The sequence below is a fragment of the Magnolia sinica genome, chromosome 18 (genome assembly GCF_029962835.1).
Source record: "Magnolia sinica isolate HGM2019 chromosome 18, MsV1, whole genome shotgun sequence".
NCBI lineage: Eukaryota > Viridiplantae > Streptophyta > Magnoliopsida > Magnoliales > Magnoliaceae > Magnolia > Magnolia sinica.
The window spans coordinates 21845312-21868526 of record NC_080590.1 but is presented as its reverse complement, the minus strand read 5'-3'; the positions used below and the strand labels follow the sequence as shown (position 1 = coordinate 21868526).

General features: G+C 39.6%; 1 protein-coding gene across 1 annotated transcript; it reads right to left on the bottom strand.

Annotated features, from left to right (window-relative positions):
• Positions 1-443: 443 nt before the first annotated feature.
• Positions 444-22107, bottom strand: LOC131233004 (uncharacterized). The gene is made up of 2 exons (XM_058229557.1): positions 21836-22107; positions 444-673 (listed from the first exon to the last, which is right to left on the bottom strand). The coding sequence occupies exons 1-2, from the start codon at positions 21956-21958 to the stop codon at positions 578-580; spliced, it is 219 nt and encodes a 72-aa protein (XP_058085540.1). The 5' UTR covers positions 21959-22107; the 3' UTR covers positions 444-577.
• Between the last annotated feature and the right edge of the window lie 1108 nt (positions 22108-23215).

The window sequence follows — 23215 nt, the reverse complement described above, 5'->3', positions numbered from 1 at the left end:
TATCACCATGTGATCAGTGGATTTCCACAACTGAATAAGGATGAATTCGTTCTGATTGCACTGCATCATGAGCTTATTCACGTTCGAACAGGCCAGATGCTATTTGGTTTTAAATGGAAATATATTCAATATGAAACATGACTTGAAGCGGATATTTCAAAATGGGATATCCACCACTGTCGATCTTGTTGCCTCTTCACTGAACTGAGTGTTTGCAAATCATTTCAGTCTCTGCATCCAAACATAGCCTAAACTAATCTGAAGACCATCGAAGACATGAGGTGAAATAGGAACAACAAAAGATAGTTGTGACTTGTGCTCCAATTGTATAGGGATAACCAACCTATATGAAAATATCGGAACAGCGTATTGTTCATGCGCCATTTCTAGAGTAACATTCTCATCCATTGAAAATAAGAAGAAGAAGAAGAAAGCAATAGAACTTCATGCCAATCACAATTTTGTATTTTAACTCCTCTCGGGTCATCAAATACAGATCCGTTAGACTGTAATTATTTCAAAAAGAATCCACCTGGCTACAAACATTAGGCCCCATTAGGAATGATGATCTCACCTTCTACTCCGTAGCCTCCAATCGTGCAGGCGGTTCTGCTTCTTTCAGTTTTTCCAATGCTGAGATACGCTCATCGACGGATTTGTAGAGGCTGTTAACCTGGAGAAACACAGATACAAAAGTCGACAGCTTATTCAGCATTTCAGACGAAAGTGCAAAGCTTATTCAACACTCTTAACTGAAATGTCATCTAAACCTTTCATTAAGAATATCCATGTTTGATGCAAGAATGTTAATTACAGCTTTCAGAGTCACAACTTTTCAGTGGAACCCGTTCACCTTGCTTAGGGGTGACTAAGGGTGCAGATCTATCCAACCTATGATTTCGGGAGTGATTCAAGCACATAGTTACCACAACCAACAGAATATTTTATGTAAGAAGGAGAGAAGTTACTATAAAAAGAAAGAAACAAAACTTTCTTGCTTCCCATTTCTCAAATCCGTTTCACACATTTGGGTAAATACTATTATATGTATTGTAACATGAGACATTTCTCACATCACCTCCTGCATTTGTTTCTGTCTGGTAACAATGAAAATGGTACACCTTTCAAAAAAAAAAGGGTACTCCATTTTTCAACATATTTCCAGACCATGAGTGCATCAATATGCACATTTGAGCAAGACATCTTTCTTGTTTCCAAGGTCATCTTGTTTGCTTATGCTAATTTACAAGGATCATATGGAACATGAACCAGATGGGACCAAAAGAGTTTGCAGTCCATGTCGAATCAAATGTATCCTGCAGCTGTAAAATGCATTTTGAAATCTTTGGATGGACTATCAGGCCACCTTTCCAACAGGTCCAAGATGACATGGTTCAGACAAGTATAGAAGAAGTTAAGGGCATGTTTGGTCTGTGGAATTGAATGGTATTGAATTGTATTAGATGGGATTAACATCATTATTACACAATGATTGCATGTCTGGAAATACCATGATATTGTAGCCATCCAATCCCATGTTTGGGATAAAAATTTTGCTATGGGGAAACATGGTATTAAGAAAAATCATGTTTGGTGGATCATGGAATTGTAATCAACGGACCAAATTCAAAATGGATGTCATTCACTTGTACACATATATAACCATAATGTCACGTGTAAACGGTGTATATGGATGGATGGTATGGATAAACGCATGCATCAATGTAGCCCACATGTGTATTGGATTTCAAAATCCACGGAAATCCTGCATGGGACTGGATGCAATTCTATGGGACTAAATGCAATTCCATCCCACCTAATCCCAACCTTTCCCATCCTCTCCAAATGCTGGATGGAATTGCATGGGACCAATTGCAATTCTATCCCACCTAATCCCATCTAATGCTCTGTAGCAAACGCCCCCTAACAGAGACAAGGGTATTGAACCCGTGACCAATTTACCGATAGGGTATAGGGCTATGATGGAAAGTTTGGGCATTGTTAATGATGTCATTACGTGGGATCCACAAAGAGTCAAATTAGGTAGTTCATGATTTAGAGAAGGCTTTCATGTTGGGTCCTAGAGTTCGAAACTAAAAGTCCCCTGATCAAGCCAAAATTAGTTTCTTAGTTATTATCTTAGTTAAGAGTCCTCATCCAGTTAGGCCACTGATCCAAGATTGTTTTAATTCAATTTGGATTTGGTTGGCTTAGGAAAGTTTGTAGGTGAGTGTTACATCCATCTAAATCCAATTGAGTGATAGGTTTAGAAAGTTTATCATATGATAGTAAGTTGAGATTCGACTGTTTTAGACTCAGAAACTTGGTTGAGTTGTTTAGGTGGTTATAAATGTAGCCCTAAGGGAGTTGCGGATTTTAGCATGGTATTATTGATTGAACGAAGCTTTGCAGTTTTCCTTTGTTTCTTTGTTTCTAGTCATGAGAAGAGTGATTCTTCTTATTTGTTTTTAGTAATTTAATCTAATAAGGGTTTTCAAGGCTTCTTGAGAGTCCCTATGTATCTATTTTAGAGAATTTCTACATCATTGGAGGGCTTCAATCTTAAATCTGGTATTTTTATTTTTATTTTTACACACGCACACACACCCCCACACACTCACGCAGTAGTGGGCTTTCACCACCTATGGATACTCGAACCCTTGACCGGGTGTTGAAACTCCCAAGAGTCTACCACCCGAGCAAGAGCAAGGTGTTAAATCTGGTATTTTCAATCCATCTTCATCTATTTTAGATTGGGCATGATTACCGCTCCGTGCTGCATCACATTTGAAAGTTAGTCCTGGGTTAATGCATGCACAAGCTATGACCTAACACCTTTGATGCTTTCTGCTTTTTTTCAACATTTGAAAGCTGTTCCTGGGTTAATGCATGAACAAACTCACTATGACCTAACAACTTTACACACTTTCTACTTTGTTCAAATGACCAAACTCATCATCATCATCTGAGCCTTATCCCAACTAATTGGGGTCAGCTACATGAATCCTTTTTTTGCCATTCATCTCAAATGACCCAACTGAGACTAATTATCATGTATTCCATGGCAAATACAATGAATGCCAGAACCGTGAAATGCATCATGCATGAATCTATTAGACCAATTGACCTATTAAAAATAACTCATATGCCAATTGCATGATAGTGCCAAATTTAAAAAAGAAAATTATCTAATAACTCCCACAAATCTATAATTTCAATGCCCTCAATCATCACCTCATAGCATTTATCCAAGTAATGTGGCATTGACTTTTCTTTTTCTCCTTTTTTTTTTTCTTTTTTTGAGTGGTTATTTGGTGTTGGCTTTACGAATCTTGTTCCACAAATCATTCCTATCTAGGGCATTAGCCTTGGTGAACAAGCTTTCATATCCCTTCTCAACACCTTAATCCAAGCCATTTTAGGTCTTCCCCTCATTTCCGATCCTTCTACTAACCAAAGCTCCCTTCCTTACTATTGCAACTCCATATTCCTTAGCATAGGGAAGGACCGTCTCAGTAAGCTTCCCTTCATTCTATCTCATGCTCTTAGGCAGCCTCGACTGAGTTCATTATTGACTCTGCCCTTCCTAGTCTTCTCCAACATCCATTTCAGCATCCTCTTCTCTGCAACAGTCATCGTCAGCTCATATTGCCTCTTAATTGCCCAACATTCTGCCCCATGAAAATCTTTTTTCTTTTTTTTTTTGAAAGGTAATGAACTCTTATTCAAAAACAAGGTGAAGCTCAAAGAATTACAATCAGAACAGCCTAGAAAACAATGGCCGATCTTCTTGACCAAAATCCCTAAGATAAACAGCCTAACTAATTACACCAAGTCTTGCTCTATTATATACATTCAGCTCTGACCCGCTTTTGTTCCTGAAACTCCAATTGTTCCTATCTCCGCAGATGGCCCAAATTACTACTAATAAGGCTAGTATTTGCACCACTCTCTTCTTCTTAACAAACTCTCCCCCGTGCCAAGCAAGGAAAAGGCCTAAGATGGTCCCAGGCATCACCCATGCCATGCTGAAGGAAGCTAAAACCTTCTCCCACACCTTTTGAGTAGAGCCGTACACGAACCAAGTTAGCTCGCTCGATTCGACTCGGTTCGAAACTGAGTTCGAGCTGATTTTTTGAGCTCGAAAAAATTTCGAACCAAGTTCAAGCTTGCCCAAGCTGGACTCGACTCGGATCGAACCCCAACTCGAATCAAACTCGGATCGAACCAGTTCGGTGACTCAGTTATTTTGATATTGATGTTGCTCACCAAGTGTTTGATGAAATGAATCAACGAAGTGTCGGCTGGTGGCAAGGAAGGTATGGATATGAAACAAATAACCTTGTATCTTGATTTTGATGTTGCCTACTGAGTATTTGATGAAATACCTGTAAATTGCATATGTACCGTGAGAAATTGAAGGCGCACTCCATGTGTTTGTGAAAATGTTGCACAAGCTCGATCTTGGCTTGAACTGGCCCAAGCTGCTGACTGAACCGAGCCGAGCTGGCAAATCAGGCTTGAGGGTCGGGCCAAGCCGAGTTCGAGCTGGGGTCAGCTAGTGGCTGAGCCGAGTCGAGTTGTGCCAAGCTCGACTCAATTCGACTTGTGTACAACTCTACTTTTGAGAGAAGGAATAATGAATAAACAAGTGGTCCATCATCTCCACATCCTACAAGCACATCACGCAGTGGTTAGGTTACACCACTGACCTCTTCTGAAGATTATCTATCATTAACACCCAATTCCTCCCCACCAAGTCCAACCACATGAATGCCACGATCTTGGGAGGGGCCTTATAAGACCACACTAACAGCAAAAATCCACCACATTCTACGGAAGCAAATTATAGAAGAAGCGACCTTACTTGTCCAAAGACCATATCATTGAGTCCCTCTCACCAAAGGTAGGGGAGAATCCATGAATAGACTCCTGCCTCTAGGCAAACTTTACAGCTTTGTCATCCATCACATTCCTTCTACAAAGAGGAGCACAAACCACTGCATTGCCTGAAGAGGTGAAACACTGATTTATGGTTACTCCCAAATCCAGGGCAAAACAAGTGAGTCTCGGGAAGACTTCCCTAACAGGTCTTTCTCCGAACAAAAGATCCTCTCAAAATTGGATCCCCTTACCATTACCACTCTATTGCCCCAAGAAAATAGATTGTTGAGCGGTTGTCTACTGAATTTTTCTTTCAAGTTTCACTGGCATGCAATGATCACACAACACACTAGAGGCACATTTTTGTCTCATCCACCAAATGATAATTCTATTGGAAACAATCTTCTCAATCTCTCTATCCTATTGAATAATAGCCCAAGTAAGGCCACAAATCACTTTGAGAAATCTCTTGGCCGTTGATTTTCACTAAATCTTCGCATTTATGACTATTCCTACTAAATTTACATTCCAAATATGCTGTCTTGGCAACATCTGGACTCTAGCACCCGTGGCAATGTCCTCTATAATCTCTTGGCCGTTGATTTTAACTAAATCCTCACATTTATGACCATTCATCCCATGGAATGTACCAGTATATATGTAAGGCAAGACCTCATGTTACCCCTGAATTTTAGTAATAAATGTTTTGCATTAGTGTATAGGAGGGTAATTGACATTGCTGATACTGCTTTTCTTGGCGTTGTTGGCATTCATTGACAGGCTCATTGAAAGTGGAAAGGTTATCAACGAAACAATTTTCATTAGAAGTGTACACGAGTCGAACCAAGTCGAGCTTGGCATAGCTCAACTCGGCTCGTCCACTAGCTAACCCCAGCTCGAACTCGGCTCGGCTCGGTCCTCGAGCCTGACTGGCCAACTTGGCTCGGTTCGGTCAGCAGCTCGGGCCAGTTCGAGCCAAAATCGAGCCTGTGTGGCATTTTCACAAACACATGGAGTGCACCTTCAATTTCTCACAGTATGAAAAACAGCAAGAGCAATTTACAAGTATTTCATCAAACACTTAGTAGGCAACATCAAAATCAAGATACTAGGGTATTCGTTACATATCCATACCTTCCTCGCTACCAGCCGACACGATGTTGAGTCATTTCATCAAACACTTGGTGAGCAACATCAATATCAAAATAACCAAGTCACCGAGCTAGTTCGATTCGAGTTGGGGTTCGATCCGAGTCGAGTTGAGCTCGGGCAAGCTTGAACTCGGTTCGAAATTTTTTCGAGCTCGAAAAATCAGCTCGACTCGGCTTGAACTCAGTTTCGAACCGAGTTGAATTGAACTTTTTCGAATCGAGTCAAGCGAGCTAACCAAGCTAACTTGGTTCGTGTACAGTTCTAATTTTCATGGACATTTGAAGTTGTTAGACTTTGTTCAGTAATTCTCCCATGAGGATGTGATGCTTGTCGTACTTTTACTTCTTGGTGAGATTTCCTTGTAATCAATGGAAAAACAAATATCCAAGTTTTTTTCTTAGAACAAACAATTACCCAAGGTTACCTTCTAAGATGAATAAAAACTTTTTGATATGTCTCAGGAATATACATTTCTTAGTATGAATAGGTCCTTGGATAAATTTAGAACATTCTAGCAACTAACTCCTAGAGTAAATGAAAGTTGAGCAGGAGCAAGATAAGCAAGCAGAAGGAAAAAGAAAATATCAGTAAACTGAATTGAAAAATCTGAAAGAACTCAACCCTGAGTAAGTACATTATTATAAACAATGAGTTTTAACAGAACAAGGAATATACATCATACTGTCCGACTAACACGTATACCGACAGAACGAAGGGTTCAGGAAGTATCTTCCACTGCCCCTATCACGTAAAGCAGCACTCAACTGATGGGACTTCGGGCCAGAAGAAACTATAGACTGTTTACTGACGGGACTAAGGGACGAGACGAAATAGATCTTTGGCATTCGAGTATTCACCTCCTTCCCTTTCTACAATCACTTTAGCTTAAACATGAACTGCATCAAAATTATTTGCTTCTTGATGCCAAATTCAAAGAGATGAGATTGCTTTTCCTTACTAAAGATCTGAGAGAAGCAGAAGTGCCAACTATCATGCATGTTGGGGGATTTATGTCTAAATGCTTTAGTGCATTGGGGGTGGTGATGATCTGGTCCCCTTCATTCCAAAGAAATCTCGTAGATAAGGAGATGGAGAATTTCGTTTGACTCAAAGATTGTGTGCCGGATGCTATCATCTCCCCCAGTATTGATACAAATGGCGATGGATAGGGGGAAAGATTAGGTCTCTTCTTAGAAAACTCCTTCTAAAAGAAGCTCAAAAGTAAAGGCAGGATTGTTCAAACTGAACCTTTGGCGTGTCTATGGAGATTCCCTAGCCCCCAAGAGTAGTTGAGTTGGATGATTAGTTGCCAAGGACATAGTGTTACAAGTTGATAACCTCCGGAGGAATATGATTATTGCAAATGTTTGCTCCCTATAACTCAGGGATGCAGGATCAATGAACCACATATTCATTAACTGTGAGCTCTCTATGGAGGCAGTTATTGGGCATTTTCAAAATACAGCGGGTCGTGCTAGGATCAATAGAAAGAATCATTCAAGCTAGGAAGTAGCGGATTTCATGAAAAGGAAAAGAAAATATTATTGTGACTAGCCCTGAGGTTTGGTTTATGTGGAGAGCAGAATAACAGATAGGACCAGGAGAACGTAGATGTGATCCTCCAAGGGAAGATATTTTGGAATATGTGGGGAGTACCCACTTCAATGGTTGTAAATGGGAAGATATTTTGGAAATCTGAGGGGATCACCTGTCCCCATAACCATGAATGAAGACAGACAATTTCTCATCATCCCTCTTCACCCACCCTTTTGTATATCCTTTCTTTTTGGTGCTAAAAAAATCTTATATGTTGCCATTCAAGAGGAAGACGGAGAAGTTACAACCATCCATTAAGACAACAAATGATTTATTTATTTTTGAACGATTTAAGATAACGGATGATGGGACCCAATAGAAACTAATGAGAGAGATATCCTTGATGCAGGACATGAAAATTAAATATGATATGCGAGATTTCAGGCTTAAGATCACGTTAGTTCAGAAACAATTACACAAATTCCATATCCCACATGAAAGTCCAAACATTCAATTAAGGGGAATCTATGTGGGTTCAGGCCACACATGATAGGGCTGGATCAATAAAAATTATAAACCAAACGATACTCAAAGATAAGAAATAATCATCCACACATGCATAGTAATCAGTCCCTAATCCAAGGGATTCACCAATTTCAAATCAAGGAACCCTAGGGTAAGAAAAAGGGCATACAATTGGAGATTTGAGTAATTTAGGATTAGGTTTAGGGATTTTGGGTGAAAGCGGAGTGAAAAAGAGGAGAGACAAACCAGAAAAGTACCGCACACATGGACAATAACAATGGCCCAGACGCACATGCGTGTGAACTCGGCTGCACGTGTGTGGGGCCCACTATTCAGAAAAAGGCCACCTTGGCTCTAGTTGGCCAGGGATGGACTCTAAAACACCCATCTCAACTCGATCCGATGTACGGTTTGTGCGTAGTGCTCCACCAAAGTTTCAGCTCTCCTGTAAGGCCAGATTCTGAAATTCTGTTGCGGGGAGGAGAATTGCTGCAATAGATGATTGATTCGAAGTGTAGATGATGGGGTGAGATGAGAAGAAGGGATGATAGAATATAGGTAGTAGAGATGGCGATGAATGGGGTTGAATCGGGATAAATGTGACTTCGCACCACGGTAGTTAACCCTTCGATGAAGGGAGGGTTTCGGGCCCAATTAGGCTTCACAACTTAGAGAGTAGGAAAACGCAGAATTTTTATTAATCTTCAATCCATAAAATTTAAAAAAAAAATTAAAAATTAAAAAAAAGCTACAAGGGGTGCCTATTTATAAGAAAACCCTATACCCCAAAACTCGCGCCATGTGCATAACCTATTAATTGGCGATGAAGTAAACCAAAATAAACACTAATCAAAGAAATCTAAAGTGTCCATGGTGTTCTAAATAACATTAATAAGCAAAACCTAAAATATGAAATCAATCTAACTAGTGAGCCACGATCATGAGATCCCATGATGGGCTTTTCTTGACTAACGGGCACACTCTTTTAAATCAAAACTTCGTCTTCTAGGTAGGAGGCCCTCCCTGGACATCGTCATCGATCCAGATCGACGATGGGGCCCTCCTTCTTCTAGCGTACATGCGTAGGGGGCAGCGTGAGTGAGCGTGTGTGCGTGATGTCCCCATCAACTCTCCCCAGCTGTGAAGATTTCGCCACTGGCGAAATAAAACTCCTGAACCGCTCCAAGATGTCAGGATCAAGTCTCTAAAGCTCCTCCTCAGTTAGCCACATGTTGTCTGAAGCTGGGCGTGACTTCCATGTAACCAGGTACTTCTGAAACCTGTCGTCCGACATTGAAACTATCTGATAGTCCAGGATATCTTCTATTTCCTTTTTGGGTGTGTGAAGGTTAGGTATGAGAGGTAAAGGCTAGAAAAATGAGTTGGGAAGGATAGGTATGGGAGGTAGAGACTGGGAAGATGGTCGGGACGAGTAGGTATGGCAGGTAGAGGCTGGAAAAATGGATTGGGAAGGATAGGTATGGGATGCAGAAGCTAGGAAAGTGGGTCGGGACAGGTAGGTTTGGGAGGTAGAGGCTAGGAAAATGGGTCGGAACAGGTAGGTATGAGACATAGAGGCTGGAAAAATGGGTCGAGAATGGTAGGTATGGGAGGTAGAGGATGGGAAGAAAGGTCAGGAAGAGTGGGCTAGAGGCTAGAAAAATGGATCGGGAAGAGACCATGGTTCAAGGGATAAATATGGAGAATGAGGACGGGTAGACAAAGGGCCGGACAAAATATCAGTGGTCCCCTGAAAAGTAACTAAATCCTCCACGTTGAATGTGAAACTAATTCCCATAGAAGGTAGAAGATATACCTCATACGCATTGAGACCGTTTCGTTTTATAATTTTGAAGGGTTCAGCGCTACGCGTATGTAACTTACGAACGGCCCCCAGAGAGTACCGCTCAGCCAAATGCGAACTATCACAAAGTCCCCAATATTGAATTCTTTGAAACGTTTAGGTTGGTTTGCAGAAAATTTGTCATTACTAGTAGTGATCTTCTGCCTGATTTCTTGATGCCATGAATGAATGTAATGCGCAAAAGACTCTGCAGGCTCTGACACCCTATAGGACAGTGACATAGGGATAAGATCAATAGGTTTCCCAGGTTTATAAACAATAACGACTTTATAAGGATTGAGACTTGTGGACCTATCAACAGAACTATTAAATGCAAACTCGGCTATAGGTATTACGGTGTCCCATGTTCTGGTGTGCTCTATATCCCTCTTAGGGGGAGACTCATCCGGTAGATCATCAGGAAAGACATCACGTAACTCATCCATTATCGGAATGGCCTCAGTGGGTAACTCTACACTAGCGTCTGGTGCACTCTCTCCAGCCACAAGGCCGCACATGTCGTACCCCTCAAAATAGTGGTCTTGATGTCTCTCATGGGGTGGGTGCACGGGTGCACACCCATAATTGATTCCTTCACCAACTCCATTCATTGGTCTATCCACCAGGCCACCTACCTAAGATGGGACATCTACCCCAATGGTGGGGTTTGTCCTGGCGATGGTCTTTAATCGGGTAATGCGCACATCAAGTTGTTCTAAATATTGGTCCATTTCCAAGCGTTTAATCATAAACTCCAACTTTTATGACAGCTTGTTTAATGACTCTTGCAATTGTTCCATGTTTAGTATAGGGTGCAAACCAAAATTCAGCAATATAGTTGTCAAAATATAAGAAATTTAAAAAAAAAAAAAAATTTAAAAGAAACAACCTAGTTTCCAAAAACGAAAAAGGAAAGTTTTTAAAACAAGTTAGGAAAGTTTCTAAAAAAAAGCAACCTAGTTTCTAAAAACGAAAAAGGAAAGTTTCTAATAAAAACAAATTAGGAAAGTTTCTATAAAAAACAAATTAGGAAAGTTTCTAAAAAAAACAAATTAGGAAAGTTTCTAAAGAAACAAATTAGGAAAGCTTCTAAAAAAAACAAATTAAAAAGTTTCTTTTTAAAAAAAACAACCTAGTTTCTAAAGAAAAAGAAAAAGGAAAGTTTCTAAAAATAAAAAGTTAGTTTCTAAAAAAGAAAAAGGAAAGTAAACTAGTTTCTAAAAAAGAAAGAGGAAAGGAAATTAGTTTCTAAAAATTAGTTTATAAAAAACAGAAAAGAAAAGTTTCTAAACCTAGAAATAAAAAACTAAGTTAATTTCTAAAATAATTCAAATAAGGGGATAACAGAAAATTTCAGCAGCTTATGTTAGGGTTTATGGACCTCTAAACAGCCATATATGATGAGAATTGATGCATAATGGACATAAACAACCAAACCCTAAACATGTAATGAATTCCCCTACAAGAACCCTAGGCTTTGATACCAAATTTGATGCAGGACATGAAAATTAAATATGATATGCGAGATTTCAGGCTTAAGATCACATTAGTTCAGAAACAATTACACAAATTCCATATCCCACATGAAAGTCCAAACATTCAATTAAGGGGAATCTATGCGGGTCCAGGCCTACATATGATAGGGCTGGATCAATAAAAATAATGAACCAAACGATACTCAAAGATAAGAAATAATCATCCACACATGCATAGTAATCAGTCCCTAATCCAAGGGATTCACCAATTTCAAATTAAGGAACCCCAGGGTAAGAAAAGAGGCATAAAATTGGAGATTTGAGTAATTTAGGGTTAGGTTTAGGGATTTTAGGTGAAAGCGGAGTGAAAGAGAGGAGAGAGACGAACCAGAGAAGTACCGCACGCGTGGACAATAACAATGGCCCAGACGCACATGCGTGTGATCTTGGCCGCACGTGTGTGGGGCCCACTATTCAGAAAAAGGCCACCTTGGCCCTAGTCGGCCAGGGATGGACTCCAAAACTCTCAAATCTCAGCTCGATCTGATGTACGGTTTGTGTGTGGTGCTTCGCCGAAGTTTCAACCCTTCTGTATGGCCAGATTCTGAAATTCTGCTGTGGGGAGGAGAATTGCTACAATAGATGATTGATTCGAAGTGTAGATGATGGGGTGAGATGAGAAGAAGGGATGGTAGAAGATGGGTAGTAGAGATGGCGATGGATAGGGGTGAATCGGGATAGATGTGGCTTCGCACCACGGTAGTTAACCCTTCGATGAAGGGAGGGCTTCGCACCCAATTAGGCTTCACAACTCAGAGAGTAGGAAAACGCGGAATTTTTATTAATATTCAATCCATTAAAAAAAAAGCTACAAGGAGTGCCTATTTATAAGAAAATCTTATACCCAAAAACTCGCGCCATGTGCGCAACCTATTACTTAGCGATAAAGTAAACCAAAATAAAAACTAATCAAAGAAATCTAAAGCGTCCATGATGTTCTAAATAACATTAATAAGCAAAACCTAAAATATAAATTCAATCAGACTAGTGGGCCACGATCATGAGATCCCATGATGAGCTTTTCTTGACTAACGGGCCCACTCTTTTGAATCAAAACTTCGTCTTCTAGGTAAGAGGCCCTCTCTGGACGTCGGCATCGATCCAGATCGACGGTGGGGCCCTCCTTCTGGCGTACATGCGTAGGAGGGCAGCATGACTGCACGTCTGCGCGTGATGTCCCCATCAATCCTCCTTAACATGTGTACTTGCAATAGGATTATCATCTCATGACACATGATTAAACTCAACCCTCGATATTTCTAACATGATTACTTCTATTCTGTGGTTTACAGAAAAAATGCTTAAAAGTTCATGTGGAGACGACACATTTAACCTAGGTAGGGGGATCATGTTTTTTTACTTTTTGGAGCCTAGATGTTTATCAAGTTTATTGGAGTCAAGTGTTCCTTCTCAAGCACATGCAATATCTGGTGCAATCCAGCCATTTCCCTAGAGGATGTAAGAATCACCTATAGGAATGAATCCTAGCTCCGTAACAAGAACAGGGATGATGCAGCAGAAATCTCAATCAACTAAGCTCAGCAAATAAAGGAGAAGACGGAGTCAAGTTTACAGGAGAGATCACTAAGAAAAAGAGAAAAGAGCTTCATCCGTCTTGGAGCCAAAACCAATCTAAAATTCACCAACTAAACTCTATGACTCACTTATGCTAGAACCTAAACAACTAATCTCAAGCAGTGGATCTCGATACCTAAAATACTCCCAATAGCTTTTTCCCTTACCAACCATACTGAAAAACTCAAAAAATCATCACCACTTTTCATCTATATTTTTAGGCCGTCATTTAAGGCCTCAAACAATGAAATCGTGTAGGACGCAGGCAAAGTTACATGGCTCAAAAGCTGACAGAGACATGGCAAGGGATCATTCCTAGATGTATAGTAATGGTCTCTAGCGTGTGTTGGCATAACATATGTCTCCATGTAGACATAAGTCACATGTAAGGCATCCATGAGGCAGGCATTCAGTTCGATAAACCATGTTGTGTAGTGCAGTCATTACTCATCCCCAAAGAACCAATAGGTCATTTCATAAGTCCCTTCCAAGTTCCCACAAGCATAAATAATAATTATCCTGGCTCTTAAACTATTAACAAGTATTCAAGCTCTTAAATCATGAAAAAGTTATCATAGTCCTTAAACATGGATTCACATGACACAACTGCCCAAGCAATTAAGCAATAACAACCACAAAATGATGAATAAGAAAATAGTCATCTAGTCTAGCTGCTCAGTTGTCTCGTACATCTGGTCAATCCATTTTTACCCATAACACAAGGTATTCCATCCACATGCACACATACAATGATTCTGAAAGGCCACACCAAAAGCTAATATCTCCCACATAGCTACAGACCATTTTTATGTAAAAACCCACTACGTCTTACCAAAAAGAAAAGAAATGAAAGGAAAGTTAAAAAAGAATCCTCGTTAGTCCCATTTTACCCAAAAAAGAAAAGAAAAAAAAAAGTTATTTGATTGTTCTTGGATTTTATTTTTATTTTTAAACAATAATCATTTTATTAGAAAAAGGCCAAAGCCAAAGAATACAAAAGAACAGAAAAAATAAAATTACACCCAAAAGACCCTCTACAACTCTGACCACAAAGCGGGAAACTGATCAGAGACCAATACATTAGATGCTTGTGTCCATTCCATTATGTTCAATTTGGCTCTATTGGATACTTCCACAATACGACTCTTTTGATTTTTGAAACTATGATTGTTCCTTTCCAACCAAATACTCCATAAACTTGCTAAAAGACACGGATGCCAAACTCACTTCCCAACTTTAACTTTGCCCCCTCCATGCCAAGCTATAAATAAATAAAAACTTTGATTAATTGAACTCGGAACAACCCATGCGATTCCGAACAGATTGAAGAAACCATTCCAAATCTTTGTAGCAAAGGACAAGGGATAAGGAGATGTTCGACTGATTCCCCATCTTAAAAACATAATAAGCACACATTTGGAATAACCATTTGACGCATACGCAAATTATCAACCGTGAGTACCTTATTCCACCCTGCTAACCAAACAAGATCCGCCACCTTTGAAGGAGCACCACAACGCCAAACATGAGCCATGTAACACTTGAACTACTCTCTTTAACCTCCAATAATAATCATAAAAAGGACTTCACCAAAAAATAACCAGATTTTTCTTTTAGCCACACCATTGAATGTACCTTTGAGTGGACGAATGGCAACAAAAGCCTGCCAAAAGACGGGGAAAGAATACAACAAAAAACTAGGACAAAAACCAAGAAGTAAGATTAGCAGACTTCGCTACTTTTGCATATGAGGCCCATTTCGAAGCAACAATTTTCACTAAGTAAATAACTCTTCGATTGAAGATTCCTTGTTTTGAAAACAATGATCGTCCCGGACTTTCCAAATAAACTATAGAATTCCCAATGCAAGAAGCCTCCAAATAGCTTTCCAAGCTCCACCCACCGTAACTCTATGCCAAGCCCATAAGAGGTGGTCAATTGACTTTGGCATCACTGAAGTGATATGGAAGGGAAAACTTTCCTAGCAAAGGGGCAATATGGATGAAAAGGAGGTCGACCAACTCAGCATCTCCCATGCAAATCAAACAAATGTTTGGATGGACAAGGGCCCTTCTTTGGATAAGGGACCTCATTTTGGACATTTATAGGTGAACATAAAATAAATCATGAGATTTGACATTACCGACTTAATTAATGTGAGCCTACTTCCCAAAGAAAGATGCCTACCCTTCCAAGATGACAATTTTCATTCAAACCTTTCAATCACTTAATCCCATCAATGCTTGGCCGGTTTACCTATACATAAGGGAAGGCCCAAATAAGAAGATGGAAAAGAATCCTCCCTACATCCAAATCAAGTTGCATCACCCTCAATTTCAACCCACCCCCAACAATTAACTTCTACCAATGTTAACCTTTAATCCCGAAATCACCTCACAGCATGTAATGACCAACCAAAGGTTATCTACTTTCGATTCATCTGCCTCACATAAGAGTTAAGTGTCATCTGCATGCTAAAGGTGTGAAATTTGGCAATTAGAATTATCCACCCGAAATCCTTCCACCAAGCCTACTGCAACCCCTTGTTCCAACATCCTTCCAAATGCCTTCATCACCACCGTAAATAAATAAGGAGTAAATGAATCACCCTATCTCAAACCTCTAGAGGCAGAGAAGTACCCTTTTGGTGCACCATTTACAAACACCGAATATTTTGCCAATTTAAAACAGACTTGAACCCAAGCCTTCCATTTTTTCCCCACATCCCAAAGGACCCAACATATAATTGAGAAAATCCCTTCAACATGATCACATGCCTTCTTGATATCTGGCTTACAAATAATACCCTTCTTACCTTTTCTATTACAAGCATCGATGCATTCATGGGCTTGGTTGTTCTTGGATAGCAAGGAAGGTTTATCAATGGGTATTCATCATAACTGAGTTTATTCCTTTCTTGGCCTTGTTAATGTCTATTGAGAAAATAAACAAAAAACAGAAGGAAACATATGGTTTGTGTAGACACTTGTAGTGGTTAGGAGTCAGCATTTCTTCCCATAATCACACCGAATTTTGTGATTGAATATTTTCAATGATCAAGATCTCAAGCCAACAAATTTTAATTAGATGCGTGATCATGCCAGTCTCTTGGAGTGAGGTACAATACAAGGTGTCTATTAAAGCTAGTCAATTGGAAAACAGATGAAGGTGGGAAGAAGTGACAAACATACTAAAGGCAATGAACACCAGGCAAGTTTTCTTTCTACAGACAGTGGGCTTTGACCATTTCCCATGACCCAGCTAAAGCAGGTCAGTGACAGCAAGGACGGATGTTCTTCAAAGGCCAAACTACAGGTTGCAGAAAAAGGAAAAAGAAGCAGCTGCTGGGTGTAAGCAGACTCGATGTCGGAATCCTGGTCCAAGATATGATCCAAGCTGGCCGATCAATAGGAGCAGAGCTCCAACTGAACCTGCCAAGAAGATGAATGGAAAGTAAAGAGAAAGGAACAGGAAAAGTAACAAGATGGAATTTTTCTGTAAGCAGAATAGAGCTTTGCCTCAGGTTGCCAAAGAATATCATGCTGAGGAAGACAAATCCCCTCATTTTATTGACAAAGAAGAGGGTGAGTTGAAGTTGGGAGAATCACAACATACCACCCAACTCACCAGGTTGTTTGCTCAAACCAATCAGATGCTGTCACATTCGAAGCATGATGGGGTCGTCCCGTCTTATTGGTGACAAACAAACTGGTAAGCCAGATGGAATGTTGGACCAATAAAAAGAGACATTCCCCTAACAGAAGCAAGGCCTGCCAATACATGCGGAGATGCTAGGAAAGGACCACCCTAATGGCCAAAGCTTTCCAGAAGATTTGTACCAGACTCAGATCCGTACTCGGCTAATAACTTGTGCTATCCCCATGAGCAGCCGTGGATATCTGAGGAAGGCTAACTGTACGAACTCTCCTGAGAGATGTTGAGTACAAGTGACCTCAGCTCGACTACTTCAAACAACAAGGTCATTGGAAGAAGGATATGGTTGAAGAGGTACAACTGAAGCTGTGTCAGGTCTGAAGAGTAGGTGGTCGCAGCATCATTGGTGTCAGGTCTTCCAGATCAAGAGAGTGGCAACTGGACAGATTCAGGGTAATATCAAAAGGCTTTTCTGATTAAGGGCCATGGGATATGGAGAGTGGCGACTAGCAACAACCAGCTTCAGCAATAGGGTGGGGATCAATAGTACTTGAAATAGAAACATCAACAAAAAGTGGTCATTTGGCTGTGTAGTGGAGTTGAGGTAGGATGGATGAAAAAGAAGAAAAGAAGAAGAGAAGAACAGGTTTTTGCACAACCCAGACAATTCAAAGAGAACAAATTTTTTAGGGTTTTCTCCCTTTGAAAAAAATATTTTCACCAAAAAACTTTCCAATCTACATTCATCAACTCCCCCATATATGTGGCCTCGGATGTCTTTAAATAGGCCTAATACAAATAACGACCTAGAGAGATCTTTCAAACACAAACTTCACTAATTTAGATCTAGATCATATTGTAAAAATTGACATCTAAATTTCAAATCAGAAAGAAAAATAATAACTACTTAAAAAAATCTAGATCTTCAAAAATCTTTCTAAAACAATCTGAATATCTTAAGTATGAGCTGTTTTACATCCAACCCAATAATCAAAGGGGTCCATTAATGGTGATGGATGGCTCCTATGCGTTAATTTCTCATGGCTCCAAAAGACTTCATCCTCAAGTTGATAGTTGATAGCAAACCGTCAAACTGAACCGACTTCATAACGTGTCTTCCTTGGCTCTGGGGGCAGTTGATAGTGAAGACCTACGTGTCAAATTGGCATCACTTGCATCAGATCGAGCCATAGATCATGGAATCATTTTTTCACCTTCATGCTCTACATTGTAGGCGTCAGCACACACTTCTGCAATAATGGACTTGTAAGTGTCAACTCCTTGTCAACACAGTGTTGTCACTATCACTGTTGGCTCTGATTTATGTGCTCTAGTCGTTACTGGGACAGAAACAACATGCTCATCTGAACTTTGACATGCACTGTCAATGTGCCAATTTGACAATTGAGCTACTCATCTCTTCCTCTGCCAATCTAACAACAATCCATTGTCTGTTACATCAACTAACCCATCTGTTGATCCACTAATTGATAAATCTATCAATCCACTGATGGACTCTTCATGTATATCTTCTTGGATTGTGGTAGTCTACCCCGGCATATCCTTCATCAGATCCTCAGACATCTCTTAATGAATCTTGAATATGTTATCTGAAATCAGATTCTACATGAAACTGAAGCATCACAACTTTTAAATCGTGTGTAGTCACGTCCTCCAATCAGCCGTTCGTTCAACCACAAGAATGATCAAACAGAACATTGTCTAAACCACTAACATCTGATTCTAGAACATTGCCACCTCGTGCACGAGGCACCCAATGTTGTGTCAACGTTGTCAAAATATCCAATCAACATAAAATGTCATGGAGCATTCCCTCCAAATGATCATATTTCCATACTATTTCCTCCAAGATGTTCCTCTCATTACTCATGATTGAACTCAAATAAGCCCACAAATGAACTCGCTCTAATACAAATTTGACATAGGATGTGAATAAGAAAATAAAAAAGAAAAGAGGAAAAGATCATAACTTATACACATCGTTGAATTTTTAGAGTTTTCTTCCTCTACAAGAAAATAATTTCTTCCAAAACTCACACAAGATCTTCTCAAATAACAAAAATATGTTAGAGTATGGGCTGGTGATATCCAATCCCACAATCAAAGAGGGTCCACCTAATAGTGATGGATGCCTGTATGCATCAAGAGCCAAGCACCTTTGGTGTAAATTGTGCTTAAATAATGTTACGCAAATTTTTATTTGTTTATAATGAAACTTTTATTGAAAATCCATCAAGACATTGGATAAAAGATTCAACATATAAGCAAAGGTGAGAAATGTATCCTTGGAAGCAAATCAACTAATTCACCCAACCCAATAGGAAAAAGATTGAAGGCCCTAATGGCGCCACTAAGTCCCTAATCTCGTTAATGATCCAAGATAGCTTCCAGGGGCCCCCTTCCCTAAAGAGGGTCGTGAAATGTCACATTCAGAGACTACTTCAACTACTAAATGATCAAAGAAGGAATCTACCAAATCCCCATTATTATAAGGTTTCCCTGAATTTTCGCTTCATTGGCATTTCAGTAGACAATATCTAATGCATAGTTTACAAAACAGGACTCAACTAGTGATGTAGAGCGGGTCATGGATAATTTCATGGCCAAGATGGACCAGAAGGCCCGATCAAAGACGGAGATGATCCAGACCGTCAGAACTTAAAACAAACGGATCTCGCAAACTAGAATGAGTTATCAGACGTAAACTATATGATTTTGGGGTAGGACGAGCTACTTTAGCCAGATTTACAAAATACCATCAGATCGACGATTATTTCCCTGTTTTAATTCCGTTTTTACTATAAATAGTAAGTTTTAGTTTGATTATAACTCTTCATTTGTTGGGCTTTAGGAGTTGCACCCGACATGAAAAGTGCTTAGAATAATTAGGAGAACAGTGTGGTGAGGCCAAATAGGACACTTACTATTTTTGGCCAAAACCTTGCGCACTAGTAGACATCACGACCGTCTATAAATAGTAAGTTTACTATTTATAGTAAGTTGCGAATTCTAGGAGTTTTAGTTGTAGTTTGATTCTGAAATTTCCTCCATTGCTTAATATCGATATTTAAAGGGTTGTGAACTCATTTATTTCATTCATCAATCAATTTTGGATTTTATAGAATTTATTTTCTATTTTCTTTTTCTTTTCCTCATGGATTCGAGAAGTCTCTGTGAAGAGTACAAAGAAGTTCTGTGAATTCGGAGCAGTTATCCCCTTGAGGAAGACAGTGCTCGATCTCATGTCCTTTCCTGCGCCAACTAGGGACTCAATTACTGGGTTGATTTCACCTAGAACTTGGTGGGTTGACCGAGTGGATTAGAAAGTGTTTTTTTATTATCATTTTTTATAGTTTATTATATATTATAAAGAGTACTATAAAAAACAAAACTCATTTTTATTCTCCTATCCCTCCTTTTGCATCTTCTCCTTCTTGCCTCATCCTTGTTCTCCTCCTCTTGCTGCTTCTCTTTCGTTGTAAGAATAGTCAAACAAGTCCCAAGTCAACCTGGGAAGCTAGGCCAAGTCACACTGAAACTAGAATGGGACCAGTTTTCCCAACCCAATCACCTAGTGCACAATCAGGCCTAGTTGACTTGAAAGTTTATCAACTTTGCTTGCAAACTTCAAGCAAATATATTTGACTTGATTTGGCAATAATACCTAGGATAACCAAAACTTAGAATATGTATAACTGAGAAAGAAATAACTCAATTTCCAAGTAATTGAATCAGGCTTAGGAACAAGAGAAGCAATGATGATATTTCATAGTAGTCACAACGACGAAGCAACATTGTCAATTGCATTAATCATCACTCTGACTTTGCGTGTGCATTGTTGATTTTCGGTCATTCTTCTCGCTGGAAGCCAACTTAGCTCAACTTCGCAGCAGAAAATAAACCGTGTATTTGGATGCACATGGTGAACTAAATCCCATACATTCCATTTAATCAAGAGGAAATGAAAAAATTAACAAATGTTCCCTAGCATTCATAATGAGGAATTAGCCTTCATATCACAGTTGCACTTCTTGCAAGTTGCACTGAAAAGTAGTGCAATCTCAATTTGGAGCCCAGACCGTTTCCTTTTAGAGAGTGTTTGGATAGGAGGAAAACCACAAAAAAACTAGAAAATGAAAAATGTTTTCCATTGATGTGACATTTTTTGTGTTGTTTGGATAGCAAGGAAGAGGGTGGAATCCACATAGAATCATTACAGTTTTCCATAGTCAATTTCCCCAACACAAAAGACAAGGTGAGTATTTCCCTCAAAAAAAAAAATTAAAAAAAAAAAAATATAATAAAAAATGAGGTTTCCACTTGCTATCCAAACAAGTCACAAAAAATGGAATCCATGTACTTTCAATAGTGCTCATGGAATGCATGGGAATCCATCATTGCATAATCATTACTCTTTCCCTTCCCTTTCCTTTCTTTTCCCACAATCCAAAAATGCCCTAATAGATAAGATGGGCTCAAACCCGATAGCTTAACATAGAGACACACCCCATCTACTGTCAAGCTATGGGCTCAGATGCTAATAATTGCAATTGAATCAATAGTGCATCCAAACACACCCCAAACTACTCACAGATGGACTTCAGCATGAAAAATGAAAGGAGAGAGAGAGAGAGAGAGAGAGAGAGAGAGAGAGAGAGAGGGCACTATCTTTCACTGCTGGACATCACCTGAATGTGGCAACTCATCCACCGTACACAGGCCGGACCAACCAAATTGAAGGTCCAGTTTCGATGGAGCACAGCACGAAAATCACTCCCCCTATTGTCTACAAATCCTGATAATGGAAAAGCACCGTCCAGAAATCAAACTGATTAGACAATTTTGATCAGACCATCAGATCAGTGCGATAATCTCAACTATTCTCCATCCACGAGAAGCCCCACAATTTGGACGGTCCAGATTCGGCGTGCAGTGGCTAGGATGCGGCACCCCTACTGAGTTTGTTCAAGCATACGAATGTTTCGTACATCTAGAAATTACAAGAAATAACCTTTCTTGCTCGCATTTCAGTGGATTGAGAAACAAGAAAGAAACGACTCGAAAGATAGCCAAACGCAGAAACAGAGAAGAAGGGGGGGCGAACTCTAACCTGTTGGGAAAGAGCATTGTGGGCGATCTTGTAATCCCTGTGGAGGATGTAAAGACCCAAAACAGAAGCCGTTGCAGCTCCTGCGAAGAAGGATGCTAACCTCACCCTCAGCACGTACCCCATCCTTTCTTCCCCTTCCAAAATTCCGATTTGCGCCTGACTCACGATCAGAATAAAACACGATCCAGTTTCTTTTCGGGTCTTCTTAGAACCGCAAGGGTAGTCACTCGAGAGCGCGGATTTCCTTTCGCAGAAGTACCTGCGCCAGGAACCCCGGTGGGGCCGACTGTGATGTTTGTTTTTGTGAGTTCGTTTCACGACATGACGCAAAAAATGAACCGTATTCAAAGCTTAATTGGGCCGTGCTAAAGGAAAATGTGGTTGGGGAAATTTCTACAGTTGAAACTTACCGGGGTTCAACGGTGATGTTTACAAGCCATCCATACTGTTATTAACTTCATTATTACTGGGATGAACTGAAATGACAAATCTTAACATGATTCAAAACACTTGTGGCCCACGATTATTTCACTGTGAAAGTTCAATTATTACTTTTTTGGCTCACTCGAGCTTTAGAAACGGTTCATTTTCAGCATCATGTTCTAAAAGGGACTCATAAAACATATGGATAGAGAGGATTTCTCACAAACATCGTAGTTGGCCTCACCTGAGTTCTGCGTGAACCTCCTGTGAAAGACTTTTGCAAGAAATCCACGTCCCTTCCTCGACACTCTGCCAGAGCATGACGCTTGATGCACGATACCCTCATAAAGTATGCACGTGGAATGAAACTCGAAACAAACGATTTGGGGAACCCAAAGTCACACTGGTTGAGATTGGACATCTGTTCCTTGAAACAGGATCATTGGAAATTTCATTTTAACCGTCCAACAATGTAAAATAATCGGTTAGATAAACAGGTGATCAAATAAGGATACGTTTGTTTTGTCCATTATAATAATAATGTAAAGAAAATGAGTAATTATATGCAATAGTTGCATTTGACTATAATGACATGATAATTTTACATTATTTAATTTATCATTATAAAAATTTTACATTACTTCAACATTAAATTATCTTCAAAATAAATTGAAATTGTTGTTTAAATGAATGTTTTTATATAAATTATATGAAAATGTGAAATGATTGTAAATTATATACCAACTAAATATCGATACTGTTTAATTCTGACATGTGGCCACACATGTTATTAATGGCTTAAATTCAATCAAACACATGCATTTAGGAATAGTGACAAATGTGTCAAAGTTGTACTTAACTCGAATTGATTTAGCGTTTGTAAGTTCAGGTGTTGAACTATTTATATTAGGATTAAACCCATGAAGGTTATTCTGACCGTTCAACTACCGGTGTTAT

Bases quoted from the DNA above. Each gene is read 5' to 3' on its own strand.
- LOC131233004 (XM_058229557.1), bottom strand. From the start codon at position 21,958: ATGGGGTACGTGCTGAGGGTGAGGTTAGCATCCTTCTTCGCAGGAGCT. The intron at 674-21,835 runs GTTAGAGTTCGC...GTGTTTCTCCAG, and splicing joins ACAATGCTCTTTCCCAACAG to GTTAACAGCCTCTACAAATC.